The 26,753-nt window shown below is 39.1% G+C and overlaps 3 protein-coding genes and 1 long non-coding RNA gene across 5 annotated transcripts in view; 1 reads left to right on the forward strand and 3 right to left on the reverse strand.

Moving 5' to 3' along the window:
- dgkg (diacylglycerol kinase, gamma) overlaps positions 1 to 4,793 on the reverse strand; it is a 101,882-nt gene extending 97,089 nt beyond the window's left edge. Inside the window, exon 1 of one of the 2 annotated variants that reach the window (XM_076985317.1) lies at positions 4,643 to 4,793. The gene's annotated coding sequence lies outside the window, so the exon portion shown is untranslated. The remainder of the gene's footprint in view (positions 1 to 4,642) is intronic. The other variant, XM_076985318.1, reaches the window with a different exon arrangement.
- Positions 4,190 to 7,632, forward strand: LOC143485780 (uncharacterized). Its single transcript, XR_013123031.1, has 3 exons — positions 4,190 to 4,655; positions 5,162 to 5,368; positions 5,984 to 7,632. It is a non-coding gene; the product is annotated as an uncharacterized LOC143485780 (long non-coding RNA).
- A 13,672-nt stretch (positions 7,633 to 21,304) lies between these two features.
- On the reverse strand, positions 21,305 to 22,735 carry LOC143485819 (gamma-crystallin M2-like). The gene is made up of 3 exons (XM_076985421.1): positions 22,318 to 22,735; positions 21,898 to 22,140; positions 21,305 to 21,618 (listed from the first exon to the last, which is right to left on the reverse strand). Exons 1-3 carry the CDS (start codon positions 22,324 to 22,326, stop codon positions 21,343 to 21,345), a joined length of 528 nt encoding a protein of 175 aa, XP_076841536.1. The 5' UTR covers positions 22,327 to 22,735; the 3' UTR covers positions 21,305 to 21,342.
- c9h2orf80 (chromosome 9 C2orf80 homolog) lies at positions 22,731 to 26,652 on the reverse strand. The gene is made up of 9 exons (XM_076985420.1): positions 26,296 to 26,652; positions 25,802 to 25,913; positions 25,249 to 25,330; positions 24,599 to 24,681; positions 24,436 to 24,514; positions 24,272 to 24,349; positions 23,996 to 24,083; positions 23,800 to 23,903; positions 22,731 to 23,574 (listed from the first exon to the last, which is right to left on the reverse strand). The coding sequence occupies exons 2-9, from the start codon at positions 25,840 to 25,842 to the stop codon at positions 23,506 to 23,508; spliced, it is 624 nt and encodes a 207-aa protein (XP_076841535.1). The 5' UTR covers positions 25,843 to 25,913; positions 26,296 to 26,652; the 3' UTR covers positions 22,731 to 23,505.
- Positions 26,653 to 26,753: the final 101 nt, after the last annotated feature.

Below are 26,753 nucleotides of genomic sequence, written 5' to 3' on the forward strand. Positions count from 1 at the left end.
TGTGAGACAAACCAGCTCTCAGGAACAGCACTCAGTCCCTCTCTCTCTGAAATATTAGCTGCATCTACCTCTCGTCTGCCACACCATTTCCCCAAGCTATTTAAACGGTAGCTTCACACTTCCTGGTTGCGAAGTATTGCTGAATCATGCCGCATACCGAGCGTTCTATCTGTTTGCCTGATTGTTCCCTACCTAGCCCTCCTGTACCTCCTGGACTGTGCTCTCCTGGTTTGACCCTGGACCGGCCTCACATTCTTCGCAACACTCCTGTGTTTCGTACTGTTGTTTGTGCTTGGTGTTACTTGTCTCGGCCGTTTGTTTCATTTTCAATCAAGTGGCACTATACCGCATTTGGATCCTTCCCTGCGTGATTAATACATTACAGAATATTTCGCATCCTATTATGGATTCAGCGGAAATGCAAGTACTCCTGGGAAAACTGAGGCAGCACAACACCAGGAAGCCACTGTGGCGAACGCCTCGCCAGTTTGTGAGCCCATGGCGGTGCTTTCCTGGAAAGGAAGAGATATCGCAAAATGGAGCCCACACCACCTAACCAATTGTCTACACCTACCTTTCAGATCCTCCTCGATAGAGAGCCCTGACTCCCCTCTCTTGGAGGAAATCCCAGTACAGTACTGAAGTTTCTCGGATGTCTTCTGCAAGGAGAGCGCCAGTCATCTGCCACCTCATAGATCTTGGGATTGCGCTATTAACCTCTTGCCTGGGGCTCTTCTTCCTAAGAAAATGAAGACTTATCCGTTGTCCTGTCTGGAGGATTTGGCGATATGGGGTTTATTCATCCCTTTGGCCTCAGGGTTCTTTTTTGTGGAGAAGAAAGGGGACAAAGTCCACAAAACTGGATTTGAGTATTTGGTAATGCCATATGGATTGGCCAACAGCTCTTCGGTCTTTCAGGCATTCATGGATGAAATTTTCTGAGATCTGATTGACAAGTTCATGTTCATCAATATTGATGATATTCTTATCTTTTCCCCCTCAATTACAGACCATGTCCATCATGTCACTGCTGGTTTGAACCACTTGCGACAGAACCATCTCTATGTAAAGGCTGAGAAGTGTGAATTTCACCTCTGTCACATTTCTAGGTTGTACTCTCTCCCCGGGGCAAGTCTCCATGAACTCTGACAAGGTGTCAGTTCCCCAGTCTAAGACAGACTTACAGCGCTTCCTGAGCTTTGCTAATTTTTACCGACATTTTATTAGAGGCTTCATGTGTTGGCAGCCCCTCTCACAAATCTCCTATGGGGTGGACAACGACAGCGCTTCAAGTGGACCGTGGAGGCAGAGCATGCCTTTTCCCTGCTCAAGGTTGCCTTTACTTCAGCGCCTGTGCTGCATCTCCCTGACCCTCAGTTCCCCTTCTTCGTTGAAATTGATGCCTCTGAGATAGGAGTGGGTGCTGTTCTTTCCCAATGGCAGGGTAACCTGCCTAAGTTATTTCCATGTGCTTACTACTCCAAGAAATTACGACCAACAGAACAGAATTATGATGTTGGCAACCGAGAGCTTCTGGCAGTAGAACTCGCTCTGGAACAGTGGAGACACTGGCTGGAGGGTGCAAAACACCCATTCATGGTGTATACCGACCACAAGAACCTGGAGAATTTAAAGGCAGCCAAGCTCTCGACAGGCTAGGTGGGCAGTGTTTTTTTTCACACTTTCGTTTCTCTGTCTCCTACAGACCAGGCTCTAAGAACACGAAGGCAGACGCCTTCTCTCGCTAATACGAGAGGGATCCCAAGAAGAGAGAGCCAGAGTGTGTTCTACCCCATACCTGTTTCCTCGCAGCCATCAGATGGAATCTTGAGGGAGAATTGGAAGAGGCACTCAGTCAGACGTGTGGGTATGGTTTGGTTGCCTATTTTTTCTTTTGGGTTTGTCGGTTGACAGGAGGGGGTGTGCTCCGGAGGCGGAATCTTAAGGAATTGTTTCATGTCCTAGGGGATCTTTGTAAAGGGAACACTGAACTGCCATGAGTGGAGGAGCAGTTTTATAGTGTGTCCTATGTTAAAAGACTAATTATGTGGCTGGCATAGTACACAGAAAAAACTGTGCTGAGTACAGACTGGAAGTCCAAGGTGAAAGTATAAGATTTGCTTCCAAAAGTGGTGGAGAATGCAACTTTGCAAGTTCTCCCACTTAGAAATAAGTTTCATATTAGGTGCATGTCTATTGTGAGAGACATAAACTAAAAAAATCCAGAAATAACAATGTATGATTCTTATAATTTGTGTGTTACTGCTGCAATTAAATATTCGAACACCTACCAACCAGCAAAAATTCTGGCCCTCAAAGACCTGTTAGTCCGCCTCTAAAAAGTCTACCTCCACTCCACTTATTATTCTAAAATAGAAGCATCTGTTTGAGGTCGTTAACTGCATAAAGACATCTGTCCACCCCACACAATCAGTAATACTCCAACTTCTAACATAGCTAAGACCAAAGAGCTGTTCAAAGACACCAGATACAAAATTGTAGACCTCCACAAGGCTCAGGCATGAAGATCTGTCACCTTTCGGTGAAATTCGCTGTTTTGAAGTTGAAAAGGGTGACCTACGCGAACTACAGTGGGGAAAATAAGTATTTAGTCAGTCACCAATTGTGCAAGTTCTCCCACTTAAAAAGATGAGAGGCCGGTAATTGACATCATAGGTAGACCTCAACTATGAGAGACAAAATGTGAAAAAAAATTGAGAAAATCATTTTGTCTGACTTTTAAAGAATTTATTTGCAAATAATGGTGGAAAATAAGTATTTGGTCAATAACAAAAGTTCATCTCAATACTTCGTTGTATATCCTCTGTTGGCAATGACAGAGGTCAAACGTTTTCTGTAAGTCTTCACAAGGTTGGCACACACTGTTGCTGGTATGTTGGCCCATTCCTCCATGCAGATCTCCTCTAGAGCAATGATGTTTTGGGGCTGTCGGCGGGGTTGAGATCGGGAGACTGGCTAGGCCACTCCAGGACTTTGAAATGTTTCTTGCGAAGCCACTCCTTTGTTGCCCTGGCAGTGTGCTTGGGATCATTGTCATGCTGAAAGACCCAGCCACGTTTCATCTTCATTGCCCTTGCTGATGGAAGGAGGTTTGCACCCAAAATTTCACAATACATGGCCCCTGGTCCCTTTGCAGAGAAACAGCCCCAAAGCATGATGTTGCCACCCCCATGCTTCACAGTTGGTATGGTGTTCTTTGGATGCAACTCAGCATTCACTGTCCTCCAAACACGACGAGTTGTGTTTTTACCAAATAGTTCTACTTTGGTTTCATCTGACCATATGACATTCTCCCAATACTCTTCTGGAACATCCAAATGCTCTCTAGCAAACTTCAGACATGCCTGGATATGGACTGGCTTAATATTACACCCAGAGTTCCCCTGCCCTGACAATTTCAGAGTTCTTTCTTACCCCACTCACTCATTTCATCAGCTGATTAGCAGAGGTGTTTGGTGGCAGGGAAAACTAAAAAAATGTGCAGTGAATGAAGTACTCTAGAATTAGGAATGACAAACACTGGCCTAGACAAGGCAGGAGAAATAGAGCTTATTGTTTTCCCATTGCATTTTAACATGGAGTCAAGTTTGAGGTTGCCATCATTCACCACCACAAAACAGTCCACTGAAATGAATGATACCAGAAACAATATATGGCATGGAAAATGGAAAGGGAGTGAAAAGCTCAAAGTGTTTGATAATGATCTTACTCTATCTGTTATGACAACCTTAGAAGCAACAGTGGTCGAGAGGGGCCGTGCCTGTATGCATCATGCTTAGCATCAAGAGACATTTCACTGTCAAACATAGTTTATTAATGTCCTTGTGTTGCAAAATATCCCTTTTTACGCATGTGCTCAGTGGTCACATTTTCCTACGTAGACGTAGATTTGTTGTCGTTTGTCACGTTTTATTTAGTGTCACGCCTCTAAAATTTTATATGCACATGAAGTTAAAAACATAAGAGATTATATAACCAAAGTGTTTTTTAAACAGTGAAAGTACGAAAGGAGGCCCCTTTCTGAAGGCACGGTGTGAAGCTCCATCCTTCTATCATTAGAATGCAGCCTGCAGCAGGAATGATGAAATGAGAGCTATAAATAGCATCCGCCAAGGATCCCCCCTTTGCACAACAGTGTAAGCATTTCGCACTACAACTACGACTTGGGCAAGTGCGGTTTTTCTCAGAATTTGCCGTTGTTAGTCACCATTCTCACCTTGAGTTAGGTGCAATAGATGATAATAGTATATTGATATTAATACATAATTACGTACGTATAAAGTCGAACAGAACAGCACAAACACAACAGGGATCCTCAGTAAAACACTGCAGCGGTTGTGTTAAGGTAACGGAGCCTCCCCACGTTAGACCACAGCGATAATGATGCTACAGTTAGGCGCAACGGGTTTGAACCAAGGAACTTAATAACGTTAACATAGTTTAAAGAAACCGGCCCACCATAAGCAAAACGGAACATCTGAAAAATTGGTGAAATCGTGGACGAATTGTCAAGCAGAGTTTTTTTTAGACAAATAACTTCATTTCTGGTTAGCCTATACGTGATGGGACGCGTATAAAACGCTACATGCCTGGTGCTAGGAAGAGAAGAGAGAAGACTAACCTACAACGGCAAGGTTGGTGTCTGGATTCCTGCTTCCGTTCTACTGATGCTGGAACACGAAGAGGCAGCTCACCATACTAAACACACATGTCTTCACACAGCTGACAGGAAGCTGCATTTTAAACGTGACTTATATTAGTCTCTGCACACACGTCACAGAAAACATCAAGATCATTCAAGATGTAGCTGTTGTAACGGCGTCAGAAGCTTAGCCTCGGCCCCCACATCATAAAGTATTTTTAAGTTATTTATCTGGGTTATTTGGCGGTATTCTTTGATTGACACGTGAGACTAACGGTTAAACAGTATGCGTATGGTGACACGTGCATTTAATTTAGCATAAAATGTAAATGTGGATGTAAATGTTGTAACTCAATATTTAGCTACATTTTTTTACTTTCTATAAGATCCTTCTTCTTAGACCTATTATTTGCCGTTTTCTGTTTGTTTATTTTTATTATAATGTGGTAGATATGGCATATGTTGCGGTTGAATTTATGACAGAAATAATCATTTTAGCAGGTGCTGGTGTGATTCCACCACGAGCGTCTTTCAAGATGTAAATGACAAGGAGATGGGTTGCCATGGCAATTTTTTCGTGCTGACGTCATATGGCGACTCCGGTGAATCCCTTACTCAAAGGTTATAACGCGTGATAGAACAAGGCAAGAAATCTCATTTTCAGCATTATCTGTGACATAAACGATACACAGTGAATCTCCACAGGTCAGTTTATGACAGCAGGTTGCTGACACAATGTTCTGATTTCACTATTCTTTTTTCTGTTGTTTGTTCAGTGTCACACAGTCTTCTTTACCAATGTTGGCTACATCTTCATAGCAGGACTACATTTTGTCATTTTACAATTAGAAGGTGTGTTAGATACCAGCAACTTACATTTTGTATGATGTCTGCTGTGGAAAAAAGCCTGTAATCACATTAGGTGACATGTTCTAAAAACCCATTCACTGCTGCCACCCTATGGCAAAAATTATGCTTAGGCACACATTTATTTGCTTCTGTACAGTATGATAGATTTAATGTTCTCATAAACCATATTGGCTTATGTTGGTTTTGTTTGCTACAATAAAATTGTAACCAGTGCCATCTTAATCTAAAGATGTCTCATATCACCCAGTAGACCCCTCTTGCGTTCTCTCAGTGGGTACACTATGGAGGACTGTGACCACAGAGTGTAAAAGGGGCATGAGTGCTCTGTGACTCAGTGACAACCAATGTGTGTGTGTGTGTGTGTGTGTGTGTGTGTGTGTGTGTGTGTGTGTGTGTGTGTGTGTGTGTGTGTGTGTGTATGTGTGTGTGTGTGTGTGTGTGTATTTAAAGAATCAGTGGGAAGGTCATCTGTCCCAGGCCAAGGGACATAATTAAGGTCTCAGCATGCCATCATAAGCCAGGTGTATGATAGGGCGTCTGTCATCACCAGATGGGAGTGTAATTGGTGGGTGCATTCAAAAATCTACAATCAACCACATCCTATCATTTTAAAAGCTCATCCCAACAACTTTCTTGTAGATTTACTTGAAAGTGTTGTAATACACACTGTTCACCTGTTCCCATACACAGTTTATCAGGCATCTTCTTTGTAGATCAGTGGTTTGTTTCTGATTAATAGTAATGTCTTAAGATTAATTTTGTCTGGACATTATTTGTATGATCACATGAGTGAAATTATCATAGAGGTAGTATGGCAGTATGTTCAAACTCAGTTTAGAGGTTTATGAATTACAGCATCATTGCGGGGGAGTTCCCATGCAATATGCTATAGCTTTTCACATGCAATATATTATGTTATAGAGTAGTACAACAGATTAAGTATAGGTTCTAAATGAACACTGTGAAACCGGTGCTGTTGGCTAACAGGATGCTTTGTATGAAAATGCAGTGCAAATGGGCCTTGGTAGTTTATAATGAGACTCCTGTACATTGTTCATAAGCTCTAATAAATTCTAAATTCATTGTTCATAAGCTCTACTCAATTCTAAAAGCATGGAAAAAAATGATCTCAGCATAGGTGACCACAAAACACGAAGCTGGCTGTAAGACTGAGCTGGCCTTTCTGTCTCTGTTTGAAACATTCAACTGCACAAGTGGTACTGAGTATTCTGAGACCACAGTACTTGCTATGTATTTGATAATTGATAAAAAAAATTCTTAATTCACAAATCAAATGCACATTATTGAGTTATTAATTTCGATAAGTAATTTCACTGACCACCAGTTTATATACCCACCATGTTTATTAGAATTATTGCTTTAAAGCAAAAATAAATTCAGAAGGTGTTTCATATAAACAAAAATATTGTTTTATTAATATTGTTTTTTTATTCAGAAGGCTTCATATAAACATACATATAGGTATATAGAAACAAGAACAGTATTTGGAAAAGGCACTTTCATCCTCATTCTGTTGAAATAGTTTTACTGTTAGAGAATAAGCAAATGTTGCTGACTGTCTAACTGTCCATTTTGCTTTTCTTTTTTTTTATCTTTTACTGTTTAATAGTAAAAAGACACATCTGTTAGTTTTACTTTAAAAAGATCTTTGATGTAATATGAATAAAAATGTTATCCTCTCCCACTTTTCGCCACTGCCTTACAAGGCTGTGACTCTGTCTGGAATGTTTGCATTTACATTCTTTTCATTGGCTTGAAGTAATTCCTCTCAGCTGTGGAATTCCACCAGTGAATCAGTAGTATAAAAATAACCCTTGGCTTGGGAATAAAGTGCTGGCAAACCAAGATGGAAGTCATTGTGGGTGGGGTTGGTCATTGTGAGCAGGGTTGGTCTCAAGACACCTCAAATCTTTTTTTGTTGTTTATTGTTAGAAGGTCCTTTTAGAAGATTTTCCTGAAGACAAAAGCACTCCAATATTACCAACGCTGTTGCAAAATAAAATATTCTTGTGCACAGAACATGTCTATAGTTGCCTTCAAACTTTCACCTAACTTTGCAGTTTGAACCAATGCACTTTAATTACGGTGGTGCTGAAGCTCTACTGGGAGCCTTTGACATAGCAGGTGATGACGCTATCTTAGATGTCTCCATCTTCTCGCCCTGCCATTTCACTACAGCAGGGGTGTCTCCACAATGACCTTGCAGGTCCCCCGTCTAACCTGCCAGGTAATTAACACATGGGCCAATCTGTTAACCTATGGCCACACCTGTTGTAGTGATGGGCTCACTGCAAGGCTCCCTCAGCCACTGAAGAAGGCACACTAACCTTCCTAAACTTTGTTCATTTAAAATGCACGAGTCACAAAGTCGAAACTGTACAGTAGTAATCTTAAAAAATTACTCTCTATTTACCCCAACTTCATGAAATAAAGCAAAATGACCCTTTATCTATAATAACAAATGATAAATTAAAACACTTTTGCAGATCTTTTTCATGTAAAGAGAAAGCAGATATTTTAAACTTTGTGATGCTATGAAATGTATGCTTAACTGTAATTTTGTGATTTTTCTTATTCTGCTAATTGGTTGCAGTACACAAAAACAGAAATGTATTGTACTAAGTGGAGACATTGACTATAACTACACGGTACTTTCGGAGAAACAGAAACTACTTTACTCACCTATCAAACATAAATTTATTGAACTGGCATTTAATGCCAACATTTCTGTAGAAGGGTCTGGATAGACAGAGCATTAAAATGTGCAGGCTACAGGCTTTTGTTGTTCCAGCACACCTTTGTTTCTCTGCATGCCCATTTAGTCCTCATCAGCACAGCTCCTGGGTCATCATGGTCTGGTCCATTGAGATGGAGATTAAGGATGATGTACTGACCGGCAGCACAGGGCACAGCTGGTGTGCATGCACATGCTCTTTAACTCATGCACATATGCTTGTGGCTCAGGAGTGTTTCTGAACAATTAAACCGATTGTCACTCATGGATATACTGAGAAAAACAAAAAACTAGTACTATAAAATGTGTACTACAAAATAGTACTATGTACTATAAAAACAAACTGAAACTGAGGACATATGTTTTGATCATTTGAATGACAAAGAAATTTTGCTTAAACCTCACATAGCAATCTCAACTAGATAGGCAAAGTTTGTGAACAAACTTTATGTTGGCTTGCAAAGCAGCTGAAACGTTGTTTTGAATGTTGTTGACCTCCTAATGTTAAAGGTTGTTTTAATGTTGATATCCTGCTAAATGATGTTGAAGGCTGTTTAAATGTTGACAACCTGCTAAATGATGTTAAAGGTTGTTTCAATGTTATCACTGTTAAATGATATTCAGTGTAGTGCTAGGGATCAGCTTTTGGGTAATTTCACCAAGTCTGATCACCAAGTCTTGAAAATTAAGAGATTGATGAAATCAGTGCATTCCTATAGGAGGATGGAGGGATGAATGAAATGATAGAAGGGGAGGACAAATGACATCAATATGATATTCAGTGCAGTTCTAGGCATCAGCTCCTGAGTCATTTTATCAAGTTTGATCACTATATCTTGAAAATTAAGGAATTGATTAAATCATTGCATTTCTATGAGATGGAGGGATAAATGAAATGATAGAAGGGGAGGATCGACAAATGCCATCAATATGATATTCAGGGCAGTGCAAGGCATCAGCTCCTGATTCATTTCACCAGGTTCGATCACGATATCTTGAAAATTAAGGGAGTTATGAAATCAATGGGTCCATATGGGAGGATGGAGGGATGAATGAAATGATAGAATGGGAGGATAGACAAATGGCATCAATATGATATTCAGTATAGTGTTAGGGATCAGCTCCTGAGTCAATTTACAAAGTTTGATCACTATATCTTGAAAATTAAGGGATTGATTAAATCAATGCATTTCTATGAGATGGGGGGATGAATGAAATGATAGAACGGGAGGATAGACAAATGGCATCAATATGATATTCAGTGCAGTGCAAGGCATCAGCTCCTGAGTCATTTTACAAAGTTTGATCACTATATCTTGAAAATTAAGGGAGTTATGAAATCAATGCATTACTATAGGAAGATGGAGGGATAAATGAAATGATAGAAGGGGAGCATAGATAAATGACATCAATATGATATTCAGTGTAGTGTTAGGGATCAGCTTCTGAGTCATTTTACCAAGTTTGATAACTATATCTTGAAAATTAAGGGATTGATTAAGTCAATGCATTCTTATGGGAGGATGGAAGGATGAATGAAATGATAGAAGGGGAGGATAGACAAATGGCATCAATATGATATTCAGTGCAGTGCTAGGGATCAGCTATTGAGTCAGTTCACCAAGTCTGATCATTAAGTCTTGAAAATTAACGGAGTTATGAAATCAATGGGTCCATATGGGAGGATGGAGGGAGGAATGAAATGATAGAACGGGAGGATAGACAAATGGCATCAATATGTTATTCAGTGTAGTGTTAGGGATCAGCTCCTAAGTCATTTTACCAAGTTTGATCAATATATCTTGCAAATTAAGGGATTGATGAAATCAATGCATTCCTATGGGAAGATGGAGGGATGAATGAAATGATTGAAGGGGAGGATAGACAAATGGCATCAATATGATACTCAGTGCAGTGCTAGGCATCAGCTCCTGAGTCATTTTACCAAGTTTGATTACTATATCTTGAAAATTAAGAGATTGATGAAATCAATGCATTCCTATGGGAGGATGGAGGGATGAATGAAATGATAGAAGGGGAGGATAGACAAATGGCATCAATATGATAATCAGTGTAGCACTAGGCATTAGCTACTAAATTGACTGGTGTGGTTGATGCTGATGTATTTGGCTAAAGGGGTAGTTGCAGTTGAGGGGTAGTTTAGCTGTTAGGGCAATTACTATTGAGGGGTAATTGGCTGTGGGGTAGTTGACATTGAGGGGTTATTGACCTGTTGGGGTTATTGTTGTTGATAGCTTTAAAGATTTCTGTGTAGTTCCTGTTAAAAGCTTGTTTAGATGTTGTATTTGTTGTTGAGGGGCAATTACCTGTGATGGGGCAATTACTGTTGAGGGGCTATTGCCATTGGGGTAGTTAATGCAGATGTATTTGTTATTGTTGAAGACTAATAGTTTAATGGTGTTGTTGCGGTTAATAGGTAATATAGCTGTTTGGGGCAATTACTGCTGAGGGGTAATTGGCTGTGGGGTAGTTGATATTGAGGGGTTATTGACCTGTTGGGGTTATTGTTGTTGATGGGTATTAAGATTACTGTGTAGTTCCTGTTAAAAGCTTGTTTAGATGTGGAATGTTTTGTTAAGGGGGTATTTACCTGTGGTGGGGCAATTACTATTGAGGGGTAATTGGCTGTGGGGTAGTTGACATTGAGGGGTTATTGACCTGTTGGGGTTATTGTTGTTGATAGCTTTAAAGATTTCTGTGTAGTTCCTGTTAAAAGCTTGTTTAGATGTTGTATTTGTTGTTGAGGGGCAATTACCTGTGGTGGGGCAATTACTGTTGAGGGGCTATTGCCATTGGGGTAGTTAATGCAGATGTATTTGATATTGTTGAAGGCTATTCGTTTAATGGTGTTGTTGCGGTTAATAGGTAATATAGCTGTTTGGGGCAATTACTGCTGAGGGGTAATTGGCTGTGGGGTAGTTGATATTGAGGGGTTATTGACCTGTTGGGGTTATTGTTGTTGATGGGTATTAAGATTACTGTGTAGTTCCTGTTAAAAGCTTGTTTAGATGTGGAATGTTTTGTTGAGGGGGTATTTACCTGTGGTGGGGCAATTACTGTTGAGGGGTAATTGGTTGTGGGTTAGTTAAAATTGAGTTGTTGTTCAGTTATACAGTTAATACTGCTGCAGGGACTGAGGGAGAGAAGAGGTTCCGTGCGTGTGTTGTGTGAGCCTGTGGGGATCTCCCTTACGGAATGTTCAGTTCTGAACATTCCGCCATTCATTCTCTATGGGAAAAAGTCAACTTTGAGGACTTGTCCTGAGGACACCGTATGTCCGATATGTCCCAAAAGCACAAGCACACTTCTTCCATATGAGATCTGTGAACCTGCCAGTTTTCAAGGTTCTAGCTCAAAAACTGTGACCTGTGAAAGTTACCGAAAAGTCGAATAGAATAATAATAAGAAAAAGAAGAATAGGGAGAACAGTATGTTGGCTGCTTCGCAAGCCAACATAATTATTTCAAGTCTTTTTAAAACCCAGAGGACTAGCTTGATTAATTTAAGAAATTAAATAAAATTTCCACAGGCATGGGAAAATGAATGTATGAATATTGTAGATCCTTGCAGATCTAAAATAAACATTCAAAAATAATTTTCAGAATGCAGTGATTCCATTTTAATGATGTTCCCTTTCTCCTAGACTTTACTATGGATCTACCTTAGGTCAGAAAGGGAGGATGTACATCTTTATGTCTTTTTTCCTCCACTTTTCTTCCAATGTTACTGGTGTCCACCTCCATCCATTAGCACATTCCACCAGTAGCCACCCCCACACTTCCAGGATCCAGGGATGGGTCTGACATCACCAAGGATCAAGCCAAACGTCCCTGTCTCACTTTTCAGCAATCCCTCATTTGGAAGCAAAGTTGTGTTGAATCTCATTCAGCGTGAGGTAGTCTACTAAATGAGAGCTACACTACTTACAATGTTTCTAATTACAACATTAGCAACATTAAAATAATAGCAAAATGTCACATTTATATGATCATGAAACAATCATGAGAGTTAAAAGCAACCTTGTTCCATGTAAGACCAGACACTGAGTCAAATTCCAGGTGTCGCAGTTGCTACTAATAGTGTTTTTCAACAGGGTTGAGATTAAGAAGGTCCTGCATCCAGTAGCTGTATTTTCCCAGCTTAAACACACCTAACTCAACTTGTCAGTTCAATGTCATGTTGATTTTTGAACAATTCATGAATATCAAACTGGACATTCTTGATTTTTTTCTTCTCTGTAGAAAGTGCTATACTGGACTCTTTAATATTACTGAAGTAAACTTAGACACAGGTGACATTTTTGTTGTCTCTTCTTAGGCTGATGTTTAGATCTGGTTGACTGTTAGGATGTAACCCAGTACCATAGCTGCGCTCACTGATATTTTACCGGGTTTGACAAACATTGATCCACCTGTAGCTCTGGAAGGAGCAGAGCGTTTTACCAAGCAGTTGAAACTTCTCTTCGTACTATTGCTACTAAAACAGTAGTTTTCCTTCACACATCCTTTATATGCTTTGTCTGTTCATGTAATGGAGAGTATTTGATTTTGTATTATGGTTGTAAATATGGTTGTAGAGTAAAATTACTAGACATGAATAATAATTTGAAGTTTGTTAAAATGTGCAGAATGCAGCAATTTCATTGCACTAAATCCAGTCATTCTGCACTGCTGACAGCAATGATGAAACACCATGTCATATAATGTAGGAATGTGGATGAAATAACAAACATCATACAAAGAATTGTATTGCCACTGTGCCTATTAGACCAGGACATTTACCAATACAGCAATGAGATGTCAAATAATTGTATTAATTCTGCTTTTGTGTAAGTCATAGCTAATCATGCTGGAGGAATTGTTGCAAATAGCTGATTTAAATGTAGACATGTAGATATTTCACCTGGACATGTAAGCAAGAAAGGACACTAAAGCAGAATTAATATAACACTTTCTTTAACATATCAGAGACTATAGGTGCTATGTTTATTGGACATGTGCTTGGACTAATATGACGATTTGCACTAAAATACTTGTTGTGTTGGAAACATTGGGAAATGTTTGAGAATTTCATTCAATTTCATTATAATTATATTTTATACCATTCTTGGTAACACTTTACATTAAACCTTTACTTACTAACGTTAACTAATGCATTACACATCATTAACAATAATTAACTAACGTTAAGTAAACATGTAACAGTTGCATTAGTTATTGCTGTGTTTATATGAAGTGCAGAGTAAGTGGTGTTGACTAACTAACATGAAGTAATGCATTAGTTAACATGAACAACACATGAAGTAACACATTAACAATTAACTAACATTAAGTAAACATGTAACAGTTGCATTAGTTAATGCATTACTAACATCGAATAAACATTACTAAACATTTATTAGGTCTTGTTCAGTGAATTGAAAATACCTGATGTAAAGTGAAACCAATAATGGCAGTCGAATGTAGCATTTTGACTGCATGGGGGTGCCCAAGGATGTTGCAAAGCATTAGTTGTTACATGAAATGTCTTTGTTTTCATTATATATAGCCTTTTGTCAAATTAAATCATCCTAATTTCTGTTAATAAATATTTTAAATGACATGTGAGCATTAGCAATAGGCTTCTTCCTTACTACACATTAATAAATCACACCCTGCAGTTGCACAATCTAAATGAGCGGAGCTGAACACGCACGCTACAGGATCTTCAGCAGCATCTGCCGAGATTATAACGGTTACAAAAACTTGTGGGAGTGTTTTGAAGTAGATAAAGACGAATAAAACAAAGTAAAATGCAAGTTATGTCATCAACGTCTTTCATTTCACACGACAACAACCAACATGGCATACCATTTAAAACGGGTAAGGTGAAAAAAAAACAGTTCAGCCGTTTGTTGTTTCGGTCGCGTCTTCGTCTCGGCAAGTAGGCCTATAAACATTTTTTTGTTGTTGTTTGCTTTTTAGACCCCGTTACTTGAACCTTTACTTAGAATTTTTTTGCTGTTGTGTGGCAAATATGGTAGGCATATTTTATTTTAAATATTTTTGACATTTTGCACAGTGCCTGTTCGATATGCGCACTGACGGTGACTTTTCTTGATAATGTTCTCTAACGTTTCATAAAAAAGATAAATAAGTAAATAAATAAAAGCTGAATAAAGCTGTTCTGGAATAGTAAGGTGCATTGAAAAGACATTCATAATACAGTTTTGTTAAATGACTGAAAATATAGTAAAAAAAAAAACCTTGTTAGTTCTACATGTTTTTGTTTTTCTACTGTGTAGTTGTATGTAAACGGATTGCTTATTGTTTAACATTGTGTAATGTTTTCAGATTGTAGCTATAAAGCACGTTGTACCTTAATAATTCTATCCAGTGCATTCAATAAAAAGCATTTGAAAGGTTTAGTAATGTTTAATACATGTTAGTAATGCATTACTAAAACATTATTGGTTTTCACTTTACATCAGGTATATTTAATTCACTGAACAAGACCTAATACATGTTTAGTAATGATTAATATATATTAGTAATGCTTTACTAAAACATTATTGGTTTTCACTTTACATCAGGTATATTTAATTCACTGAACAAGAGCTAATAAATGTTTAGTAATGATTAATAGATGTTAGTAATGCATTACTAAAACAATTTAAGAACAAAGACAACAAGTGCTATCTGCTGAGTTCATGCTCATTTAAGTACTCAACAAACAGGTGAGTCTTCTCTCTACGTTTGAAGATGGCAAGAGACACTGCAGTCCGAGCAGCTATTGGAAGATCCTTCCACCATCTTGGAGACAGGACAGAGAATAGTCTTGAATTTTGTCTTCTGTGAGACTTTAAGCATGGAGTCTCATAAATCATAAAGCATACATAAAGCAGAATGCATTACTTCATGTTAGTCAACACCACTTACTCTGCACTTCATATAAACACAGCATTAACTAATGCACCTGTTACATGTTTACTTAACGTTAGTTAATTATTGTTAATGTGTTACTTCATGTGTTGTTCATGTTAACTAATGCATTAGTTAACGTTAGTAAGTAAAGGTTTAATGTAAAGTGTTACCCCATTCTTTTAATGACATGACATTATTTTCTCATTGTTGTCTTGAGGCTGTCAAAGGGGTAACATCTGTAAGGCAAAAACCAGAGTCAGTCCAGGTTAGACAACAGTAACTTACAGAGAACACAGCAAGAATCAAAAACCAAAAGGCAAGCAGATAAAAAAAAAAAACACCATAAAACACCACCGAAAATACATCAGCTCAGAAACACGCTGGACACTTCACAAATATAAACTGCAAACACTCCAGACAAATAGAGGAATGACTTCCAGTAGTTTACAAGTGAGCTGGAAAGGTTACTATGGAAACCAGTCAGAATTCCAGGGATGGTGCCCTCTGGTGATGAAAGCTAGAATTGTGCCTGAGTCCTTGAGCAGGGGTAGTAGACCAGACAGCAGAACTGTCAGCAGAACTGAATTTAGTGCAATATAAATGTTTACATTCTGTGCATTTTGCAAAGCTTCTAATTGGCATGCTTCTCTTTTAGTTTAACTATATGTAGTCACATTTTTGTGAAAAAGGGTTCGGTTCTTTTACTTTGAATATTTGTTTTATATTTAGATTGGTAGAATAATAGGAAATATGGGTGAATATGCTTTCTGAATTATTATTAATTTACTGAATTGGATTTGTTGTTTATGTTGATTTAGTCCTCAGAATGTAGTAGAATTATGCAAAGACAACTACGGCCTTGGAACTACAACCTATGATATGAGAAACATCCCTTTTGCGTTAAAGGTGTTGTGTAGTTGTGAGCCCAGTTAATCAGTAATCTGTTCTCGACACCAGGCATCCTGTATGTCCTGTTTTACTGATTTTTGGTGTCTACAACCCACAGAAGTTGCTCAGGTAGTGCAGCTCATCCAGGATGGCACATCAATGCGAGCTGTGGCAAGAAGGTTTGCTGTGTTTGTCAGCACAGTGCCCAGAGCAGGAAACAGATGACATGGAGGGGGCCGTAGGAGGACAACAACCCAGCAACAGGACCATTAACTCCTCCTTTGTGTAAGCAGGCACAGGAGGAACAGTGCCAGATCTCTGCAAAATGACCTCCAGCAGGCCACTAATATCCATGTCTCTGCTCAAACTGTCAGAAACAGACTCCTTGAGGGTGGTATGAGGGCCCGACATCCACAAGTGGGGTTTGTGCTTACAGCCCAACACCGCGCAGGGCAATTGGCATTTGCCAGAGAACACCAAGACTAACAGATTCACCATTAGTGCCCTGTGCTTTTTCACGGATGAGAGCAGCTTCACACTGAGCACATGACAGAGTCTGGAGACGTGACAGAGTCTGGAGACACCGTGGAGAATGTTCTGCTGCCTGCATGATCCTCTAGCATGACCGTTTTGGCAGTGGGTCAGTAATGATGTGGGGAGGCATTTCTTTGGACGGCCGCACAGACCTCCATGTGCTAGCCAGAGGTACCCTGACTACAATGAAGTACCGGGATGAGATCCTAAGACCCATTGTGAGACCATGGGATAATAATATTGATTTACATTGATCATTTTTTATGTTATGTTGTTCTCAACACATTCCACTATGTGAAACATAAATATTTTCAACTGTAATAAGCTATCACAGTGTAATGGACATGGAAATCATCAATGTAATGCAAATCATGTGTTGAAACTAATTTAGTCTGCCAAAGAATTCAAATAGACATTCCTCTCAGAATGTTCTGTTCCTATGGTTGTATATCAATTTTGTGTAAGTGGGATGCTCATAAATCGACCCTCCATCCTTTTGGAGAAATAATCCAGTAATCCATCATCTCCGTCATCTGACTTCCCATATCAGCGTTCTCTAGCATCACGTATGATGCTGCTGCATGACACAAAAATAATTTATTTGATTGAGAGCTTTTATAAGCAGAACTCACCATAAAGAACACAGAGCAGTATCTCACCACTCCTGAACATGATTCAGTGATTGCATCAAGTCCTTGTGGTGGTAAAACTCATATTTTCAATCATATATAAATATTATGAAATGTTCGTGATCTGGCTGTGAAGAAAAATGTACCAGCCTCAGTAATGAAATACACCTGGTTTGGTACACCAGATCTTCACTGCCCTGGAACAGAGATAACACAAGGATTGATAGTCCATGAAGGAAGCAGCAACTCACCTGTTTGTAACTGGGCAGAAATGTAAATGAAGTATCGCTTGTCTTTTTTAGTAACCAACTGGATATCATCTTTGCCTCCAATGACCAATGAATGGTGACAACACCCATGTTAAGGTCTTTAAAGGTTTATGTCTGAAGAGCTTTCTTTAGAGCTGCAGTGACTGAAACACAGCATCATAAAATTGCTACTGCTCTCATAGTTGTGACAGCATTCTGGTTTGAAAAATATCTGCAACATGGTTAATACAAAAATCATGAATAATTTAGCATGTAGTATTTCTTGTTTAAATTTGATATAAAATACCCACAGATACTGTGACACATGTTGTAATGTATAACAGAATTGCTGTAACTGGTTGCATTGTGTTTTAGTGCAGCTGTGTTGTGTTGACTCAGTTCTGTTTTGAGGACATTACTTCTGTATAAAACAATAATGGATGCTATTTTTTATGCTATTTTATAGCTGTGGAGAACTATCCGTACTAGTTCCTGTCTTACATCTTACAGAGTAATTAGTATGTACTGATGTGATAGACTGAAAATATCAATTGAAAATATAGATACATTACATTTGTCTGGCAAAAGTAAAATCCTAGGTTATTCACCTTTTCATGCAAGTGGAGGAGCTTGTGTTGATATCATTATCCCTAACTGTCCATATTTACTACTACGTACAGTCTCATGCTGTGGGAAACACAGAGCAATGATACAACAGTGAATGCAGGAAGAAATGGCTTTCAATTACAGGCAACACAGCCATGTATGTTCACAGCATACAAATGATGCCCCTGCAAATGATGACATCATCTTAGATGACGAAGAAAGCACTCACAGCCAAGACAGAGTGGCTGGGATTGAAGCAGCTCAGCACAAGTGCTCTTATACTCATGGAGATAGCCACCAATGCTCTTATATTCATGGAGATAGCCACCAATGCTCTTATATTCATGGAGATAGCCACCAATGCTCTTATACTCATGGAGATAGCCACCAATGCTCTTATACTCATGGAGATAGCCACCAATGCTCTTATATTCATGGAGATAGCCACCAATGCTCTTATATTCATGGAGATAGCCACCAATGCCCTTATATTCATGGAGATAGCCACCAAATGTTCTTATATTTATGGAGATAGCCACCAATGCCCTTATATTCATGGCGATAGCCACCAATGTTCTTATATTCATGGAGATAGCCACCAAATGTTCTTATATTCATGGAGATAGCCACCAATGCCCTTATATTCATGGAGATAACCCCCAATGCCCTTATATTCATGGAGACAGCCACCTCCAACAACCTAACCACTAAGGTGCACACACCAGTGTATTTTCGTGCTGGTCTCAAGCCCGGATAAATAGGGAGGGTTGCATCAGGAAGGGCATCCTGAATTTCATAGCTGTAGTAATTACATGGGAAAAAGTTGATCAGTCACAGCCTGAAAATCTGGGAAAGAGTAGTGGAAGCTAGGCTTAGAGGAGAGGTAGAGATCTGTGAGTGAAAGTAAGGAACAGTTGGAGGTGAGCTTGGAAAGTTGGAGATATGCTTTGGCTTTGGAGAGCAGGGGAATGAAAGTGAGCAGGACTAATACAGAGTACATGTGTGTGAATGAGAGGGCAGACGGTGGACAGGTCCAGTTACAAGGAGTTGATTTGGTGAAGGTTGACGAGTTTACCTACTTAGGGTTGAGGGTACAGAGTAATGGAGGAAGTGAAAGAGAGGTAAAGAAGAGAGTGCAGGCAGGGTGATGTGGATGGCATAAAGTGTCTGGGGTGATCTGTGATAGAAGGGTGTCGGCTAGAATGAAAGGAAAGATCTATAGGACAGTAATGAGACCTGCTATGTTGTATGGACTGGAGACAGTGGCACTGACAAAGAGACAGGTGAGGGAGATGGAGGTGTTGAGATTCTCATTTGGAGTGACGAGGAAGGATAGGATCAGAAATTAGTTTATTAGAGGATCAGCACATGTAGCATGTTTTGGAGATAAAGTTAGAGAAGCGAGATTGAGATGGTTTGGACATGTACAGAGGAGGGAGGAGATGTATATTGGTAGGAGGGTCTTGAGGATGGAACTTCCAGGCAAGAGGAAGAGAGGTAGACCTAAGAGGAGGTTTATGGATGCAGTGGTAGAGGATATGAGAGTGGCAGGTGTGTCAGTGGAGGACACTCAGGACAGGGCCAGATGGAGGAGTTTGATCCGCTGTGGCGACCCCTAAATGGGAATTGCCGAAAGAAGAAGAAGAAGCCACCAATATTCTTATATTCATGGAGATAGCCACCAATGCCCTTATATTCATGGCGATAGCCACCAATGTTCTTATATTCATGGAGATAGCCACCAATGTTCTTATACTCATGGAGATAGCTACCAATGCTTATATTCATGGAGATAGGTACCAATGCTCTTATACTCACGGAGATAGCCACCAATACTCTTATATTCATGGAGATAGCCACTAATTCTCTTATGTTCACGGAGATAGCCACCAAAGCTCTTTGTGAACCATTTTTTTGTTATTCAGAACAAAATAGACTTGCTTAGCATACAATTTATAATATTACAGCCACAATTCTGTTTGTCACAAATAGTGTTTCCAGCAAAAGTTGGTCCACTGAGAGTTGCTGGAAAGTTGGGTCGGGTGGAAAGCACTGCATTAAGAGCCAACAGAGCTTGTTATGCTGTTTATGTTGTAAGATCATCCAGGGCTGTACATTTTTGCATTTTATTAGTAAATGTAATAATTGTATCACAGTCTTCATCATTTTTTGCCATACATGTACCAAATTGTGTTAATATAAATGTGCCATATTTTTAAATTGTGATTTTTCACCGCAATCGAAATTTGTCCTCTGTTTTTAACCATCTGTGCAGTTAGAACACACACACTAGTGATTACTAGGGAGCTATGGTGCACACAATCCCAGAGCGGTGGGCAGCCCATGCCTGGCACCCAGGGAGCAGTTGGGGTTAGGTGCTTTGCTCAAGTGCACCTCAGTCAAGGCCTCAGGCCTGGGAATCGAACCCACAACTCTCTGGTCACAAGACCTATTCCCTAACCACCAGACCATGACTGCCCCCACTGTCAGTTAAATAGTGACCAAAAACAAACAAATCACACCAAAAACATTATATCTGTTTGTCACAGCGAGCTGGCCCAGCTGCCCAGTGGGGACGCGCCCACACACACAGTCACTCCCTCGCTCAGTCACCCCAGTGCTGATGTCACCATCATGCACCTGTCTTGTTATCCCTGCACTATTTAATCCCACAGATCCTGCCCGTCAGTGCTGCATATTGAAGCCAGAGAGAGAGAGAGAGAGAGAGAATGAGACTTCTTTAATGCACATTGGAGTGCAGAACTCCTCTTACCCTCCCAGTGTGTTCCTGTCTTCACTGTGTTTGTTTAGCACTGTTTCACAGTAAGAGTGTTGACTCGGTATGGACAATAAGGATTTAGCACTAGCACCATCGTCCCTGGCTCCTTATGTCCCCTCATTACACTGTTTGAGATTGCAGTAATAGAAGGCTGCAACCTCTAGTAGAACGGGCTCATTCTGCTTCTTGTAATATGATAAATATTTTACAAAAATACTTATATTATTGTAATGAATTGGAAGGCACTGCAGTTTACTATGAACATCCTTTTCCTGTAAGTTGCACTCATCCACACATTCAAAGTAAGCTTGGCATGTTCATATTCTAATAGAAGAATATTATAAATTTACATTATATACTTAAAGAACAAAGTCATTTAATTTGTTCAGTAACTTTATTGACAGTCTGATGTCAGAAACACAGACTGAAAAGTGGGGGCCACAGATCCTATGAATCAGTGAGACGTCGGAATGAGCCTACTACAGCACAGGGAGCTCCCCAGTCTGTGAAGGAGCGATACTCTCCAGGTCTCATGAAGTACTGGCGGCCACGGTAGTTTGAGTGCTCGTAAAATATCCAGTAGCCCTCCAAGATGTTGCATGAGCATACACTGTGGCTTCGGAATTTGTCCTGAACCGACTTGCAGTCATCGGAGAACTCCATCATCTGGCCCTGGAAACAGGGACGCACGTAGATACGGGCACGGAATGTCATGTCTTTGCCCTGAAAAATAAGCATTTTCACAAAGAACATTATTCATAACATAATCTTGTGTGGTGATGTAAACGAAAGAGAATCGAAATGCAGAGAAAGCAGAGAGTAAGGCTACCTGTTTCCAATGTGAATGATAAGTTGTGGAATACAACAATAACACAATTTGAGAATACAGTAAATGCATTATCTTTAAGGCTAATTTTACATCTAATAGATAATCACTTATCATTCTATAGGTACAATAACACAGTTCACTATAATTCACTATATTTATTATAAATTACTTACATATAAGATTGCACGGCACGAACAAATTGTGTCATTGAAACCCATCCAGCGCTGGTACTCTGGGTATTCCCCTTTGGTTAGCACATACTGGTACCCAGAAAAACCGGGTCTTTCATAGAGAACCCAGTAGCCACTCTCCACTTTGATGGAATTACATCGATTTAAGTGGGTGTGTAGGTCTGGGCAGTCAGTGTCACACTCATAGCTGTGACCCTTGAAGTTCTTATCTGCATAAAAGATAATCTGTAAAAAATGAAAGATGTAACCAGACTCTAAAGCCAATCTGTTAAAAAATGTCACTCAACCATTTATGATCACATTCTGCAATATCGATACTAAAGAAGAGCATTTCATAAATTAAACTATGGCTATGTATCAGTGGCTATGCCTTTTAAAATAGAAAGGCATGTATGGTCTTACCTTACTCATTCTGCTAGAAGTGTCCTAAAGCAGAAGGATAATCAGACAAACAAGAACTCACACTGCCTTTTATAAACCTCTATCAGTATTTGGTGGGTCCACTTTGTTTGTTATTTTAATGACTGGGATTTGCTGCTGGCCAAAGTCTTGATCCAATGCATAGAGATAAAAACCCTGATTCATCAGTGTTAAAAGCCTTCGTTGGCACATTACTGACCTCGGTCGCACCACCCTGTTTGGACAGCAAGCACAGTAACCTTCATGCTGCAATGTGCCTAAATGAGGTTGTTTACAACATGGTAATTTAAACTGATCACAGAACAGCTTTTTATATAGTCTCTTTACACACTCTACTCATTTTGGTGTGCATATGTCTTATGTGTAAAGTGGAGAATTGTGGGAAGAAAGGCTGATACAGTATCATCTTTTATGCTTGCAGTCCTGTATTTCCCTACAAGGCTTGTTTGGTGAGTTTTATTCCTGCTCAAGTTTCAAATGTGAAAGGTAAAAACACATAGTACAATGTAAATGTGCAGTTATATAAATCATTTAATGGTGATACCTAAAACATAATCTTTCATTTATGTTTCTATACTGTATAATATGACAGCAAGTGTGTTCCAAACACTTCATATTGTTGAAAAACATATCTAAGCTCATGTTTTTAAAAGGATGTTCTGTAAGTGTGTGATGTGAGGGAAAGGTAGGATGCCAAAACGCAATGTCAGACTTAATAGCGCTTTTATTTAAAGAAGAATAGCACATGTTGAGCTAATGCAAACCACTTAAACACACATGGAGACTCAAACAAGGATGAGCAACAAGACACATTAAATACCTTAACATAAAGAAGAACCAAGGACAATGCATAACATTGGTGAGACAAGCCACAGGTGAGATGAATGAGAATCACACCCAAAAGAAATACATATATGCACATAAACAGACGAAGACCACACATACACATGCCAGAGATGAGGAGTCTGGGGCGTTACTGTGACAAAGTGGAAGAACAGCGAAATGAAAAATCAGGATGAGTCATCAGGACACTCAAAGACGAAAAATATTACTAATATTCAATACTATTCAATATTCAAAGCACTTAAAAAATACACCAGATATCACATCTGATTTAAAAATGGGGGTCTTAGAAGTATAATACAATATTAGTTAGATGTTATAGAGCCTTCAGTCCTGCAGAGTATCCTGAGAACCTTCTGAGTGTTTTGCCTGTTCTTTAAGGGAACCCTCACTATCCTGCACACAGAAAAGAGAACTGTCTCACGGTCCAAATACACAGTAAACAGCTCTATATCAATTTCAAATATCAATGTTAAGATGGCAACTACAGTCATTTGATCTTCAAACGTAATGGGGCTGGTGCTGTATCTGAATATGGGTGGCTTTGGGGTTAAACGTGCTGAGGAGATGCAGGAGAAGATGTGTATGGTAATGTTAAAAGCTTTCAAGACAGCGACTCACACTGAAAGAGTGGGAGGAGGGGGTCAGGGAGGGGGCCTTCACGTTCTCCTGAAGGGCCAAAGCCACTTTGCTATGCTTGGCATTCCAGCGTTTAAGCTTCTCAGCTGGGAAAGAAAAGGCATGTGCTTGGACATGTTATATTAAAATATGTACATATTATTCATTAGTGGGTCACCTCACACAAAATAGCACATACTATGTTTCCGCGAATGGTCGAACGCCTTAAAAGAGCCAAGCATGGCAAATGGGTGGTAGGATAATGAGAAGGGGTGAACGATGCACCTCTAAGGAAACAAAGGGAAGCAGATTTCTTATCCATCTATAAACAGCTGTTTTAAATATACATTTGTTAAATGATACTGTGGTCCTCATTCTACATTTATTATTATATATATTTAATTACATAACTTTGCAAAAAAATGCAGTCATAACCAAAAAAAAAAAAAAAAAAACTTGACTTAACTTGCTTTACTTTAGTGTCTTGGTCAGGGCAAGAGGCAGATGGCTTGCAGCTGTACAGAGACAGGATATCCTCTACTGGTAAACTATTCTGAAATGACAGTAAAGTGTACTTATATCTTAATAGCACAGTTCATGTGTTGAACACCAAATACTAAATTTACTGAATAAGCTTACCAAAAGTATCCCTGCAAAAGAAGAAAGGATCATAGCTTCTCTTTCAAGTTGGTTAGGATACTGACCCGGACTGATTCTGCTGTGAAGAGAGTTCATAGCTAAATATCAGTCAAGAAGAGGAAAAAAAATATTTGCACTTTGAAATGCTAAATACTTTACTCACACAAGTTCACTCTCAAATGGACTGTTTTCATTGTATTTTTCCAGCCACCATAAAGCCATACTTGCAGCTAAATCATAATGAGCCTGTATAAAAATGATTTAAAAAATCAGTGATATTTCACTGGCTTGGCCATGACACATCATGCACATTTGAGTGCCATTTCACACTCACTATGGCATCATTCAAATATGAACATATCAAATTGATGAAAATGTATATGTAGGGGGAAAATGGATTACAATAGTGCAGTAGTTTATATTTTAATTTGTAAGAATTGCAGTATGTCTTAAGACATTTTACCCCCAAATACAGATTACCTGGGGAATGTAAATGTCTACCAAATAAATAAATACAACCAAAGTGTTACATCAGAGTAGCAAAGCGCTCCTTCACATCAGTCATACTATGGCGTTCTTTTTATACCATATTATTTCATCAATTAATTAAAAAAAGCAATATCAATTAAAAAAAAATTTTTAATTGCACAATGTCCCATGGTCAAAATGACTGGCTGTATAACGCAACTGTGCATTATAACAAAACATTACCCCCAACTATATACCTTCAGCTACACTCTAAGGGCTTTCTAAGAAACACGACTGAATGAAACACGGTGAATGAATGTGTTGAATGCATGTGTATGGCCTTACCAGATCATCCAGCAGTGAGAATGTGCCTTTCCCCTTGGGATCAAATCCATTCTCCCTAAGTTTTTGTCCAATATAGTCACCACTCAGAAAATAAGAACAGTGTTTAAAATGTTAATCACAATATACAGATTTTAGATATATTGATTCAAGTGATTAATACATGCTAGATACTATATCAGAGTCCGTATGACAGTGAGATTACACAAGGTCCAGTTTAAGATTTAAAGTTTAATAGCTTTTGCAAACAGCAAAGCAGTAGGACAGGTGCTCAGGTGCTGAAAGTGATTATCAATGGTGTGTCGGTGGTGCTCCGTAGAAAAAAAGAGTCAGCAATGAAAACAGTGGTAACAGGCAACACACCCAGGGTAAAACAGTAAACTGCCCTGTTGAAGGTGAATTGGTCACCGAAACCGGTAGGCATTGATACGGCAGGTCCATTTTCTAATAAAGGACCTTTTACTCTACCTTTTTACCCTGGGTGTGTTTAATAGCTTTTATTTAGATCTCCAAATTGATATCCTATTGATAATTTAGAGGCATGTAAATAACTCACAGAAGAGCTTTAATGTCTCGTTTCAGTTGTCTGGTTCCCATATTTTAGTCAGCTAACACCACAGGCTGTTCGGGATGGCTTTTATATCCAAATGTTTGTGCAGAAACAAAATCTGAAATCATGTAAACCAATACATTTGAGATTTGTGCTCTCAATCTTCACTGCCTCTTGGAAAACCTGTTACTCACGGAATCCTACACAATGTAAACCTGACCCTCCATTCTGTCATTCAAAAAGAAGGAAAAGTATTAATCAAACTTGGAGTTCAGCAACACATCTGTTCAGTCATTATACATCTGCCAAATTCTGCAATAACTGGAATTAGCCAATTAGGTAAGTATGCAATACTTGTTTAAACCAATATACTTAGTTAGTTTAAACTAATACCCTCAGCTGAACAAAAAAGCCAAACTTCAAATCTGTAAAAGGGTGTTTTTATTAACGTTTTTAATCTAAAATTAATTTGAGTAATTGAATAAAACTACTAAACTCACCAAAAGATCCAAGTGCAACTAAGACATTGAAGAATCTGAAATATCCATTAGTAGTTGCTGTGTATTTTGTACAAAGCAAATATGCTCTGCGGGAACAGTTGATATCTCAGGTGAACAGCCTTGGTGAATAATTCATTAGAACCCGAGTGTCACTTTGATAAAATGGCAACCAATACAGAGATTAGGTTTCTTCATAGCCCATTTGAGAAGGGGTTTTAAAAAAGAGGTTACTACTTTGCTGAGGTATTACATATCCAAAGCTTTCTCGTCACAGTAGAATTTGTTCTGCATTACGATTTTTAAAGCCTAATTCTAGGAATTAAAATTTTCACTAAAACATTTTCAGTTTACTACTTTCTGCAGTCAATGTCTCAGACATTTTAACAGATGAGGTGAGGAAGAGAGACATCAGTTATGTAATAATGCTTTAATCATAATACAAAACCTATACTGAGAGC

Source organism: Brachyhypopomus gauderio, unplaced genomic scaffold (genome assembly GCF_052324685.1).
Source record: "Brachyhypopomus gauderio isolate BG-103 unplaced genomic scaffold, BGAUD_0.2 sc40, whole genome shotgun sequence".
Lineage (NCBI taxonomy): Eukaryota > Metazoa > Chordata > Actinopteri > Gymnotiformes > Hypopomidae > Brachyhypopomus > Brachyhypopomus gauderio.

What these genes read in the sequence shown, in the direction of transcription:
- LOC143485819 (XM_076985421.1), bottom strand. An exon ending in CGTGCCGTGCAATCTTATAT is followed by an intron (nt 21,619 to 21,897) that starts GTAAGTAATTTA and finishes CTTATTTTTCAG; the next exon opens with GGCAAAGACATGACATTCCG.
- c9h2orf80 (XM_076985420.1), bottom strand. Translation starts at nt 25,842, where the DNA reads ATGGGAACCAGACAACTGAAACGAGACATTAAAGCTCTTCT. An exon ending in CGAGACATTAAAGCTCTTCT is followed by an intron (nt 25,331 to 25,801) that starts GTGAGTTATTTA and finishes TTATTTTCTGAG; the next exon opens with TGGTGACTATATTGGACAAA. An exon ending in CCTCCTCCCACTCTTTCAGT is followed by an intron (nt 23,575 to 23,799) that starts GTGAGTCGCTGT and finishes TTCTGTGTGCAG; the next exon opens with GATAGTGAGGGTTCCCTTAA.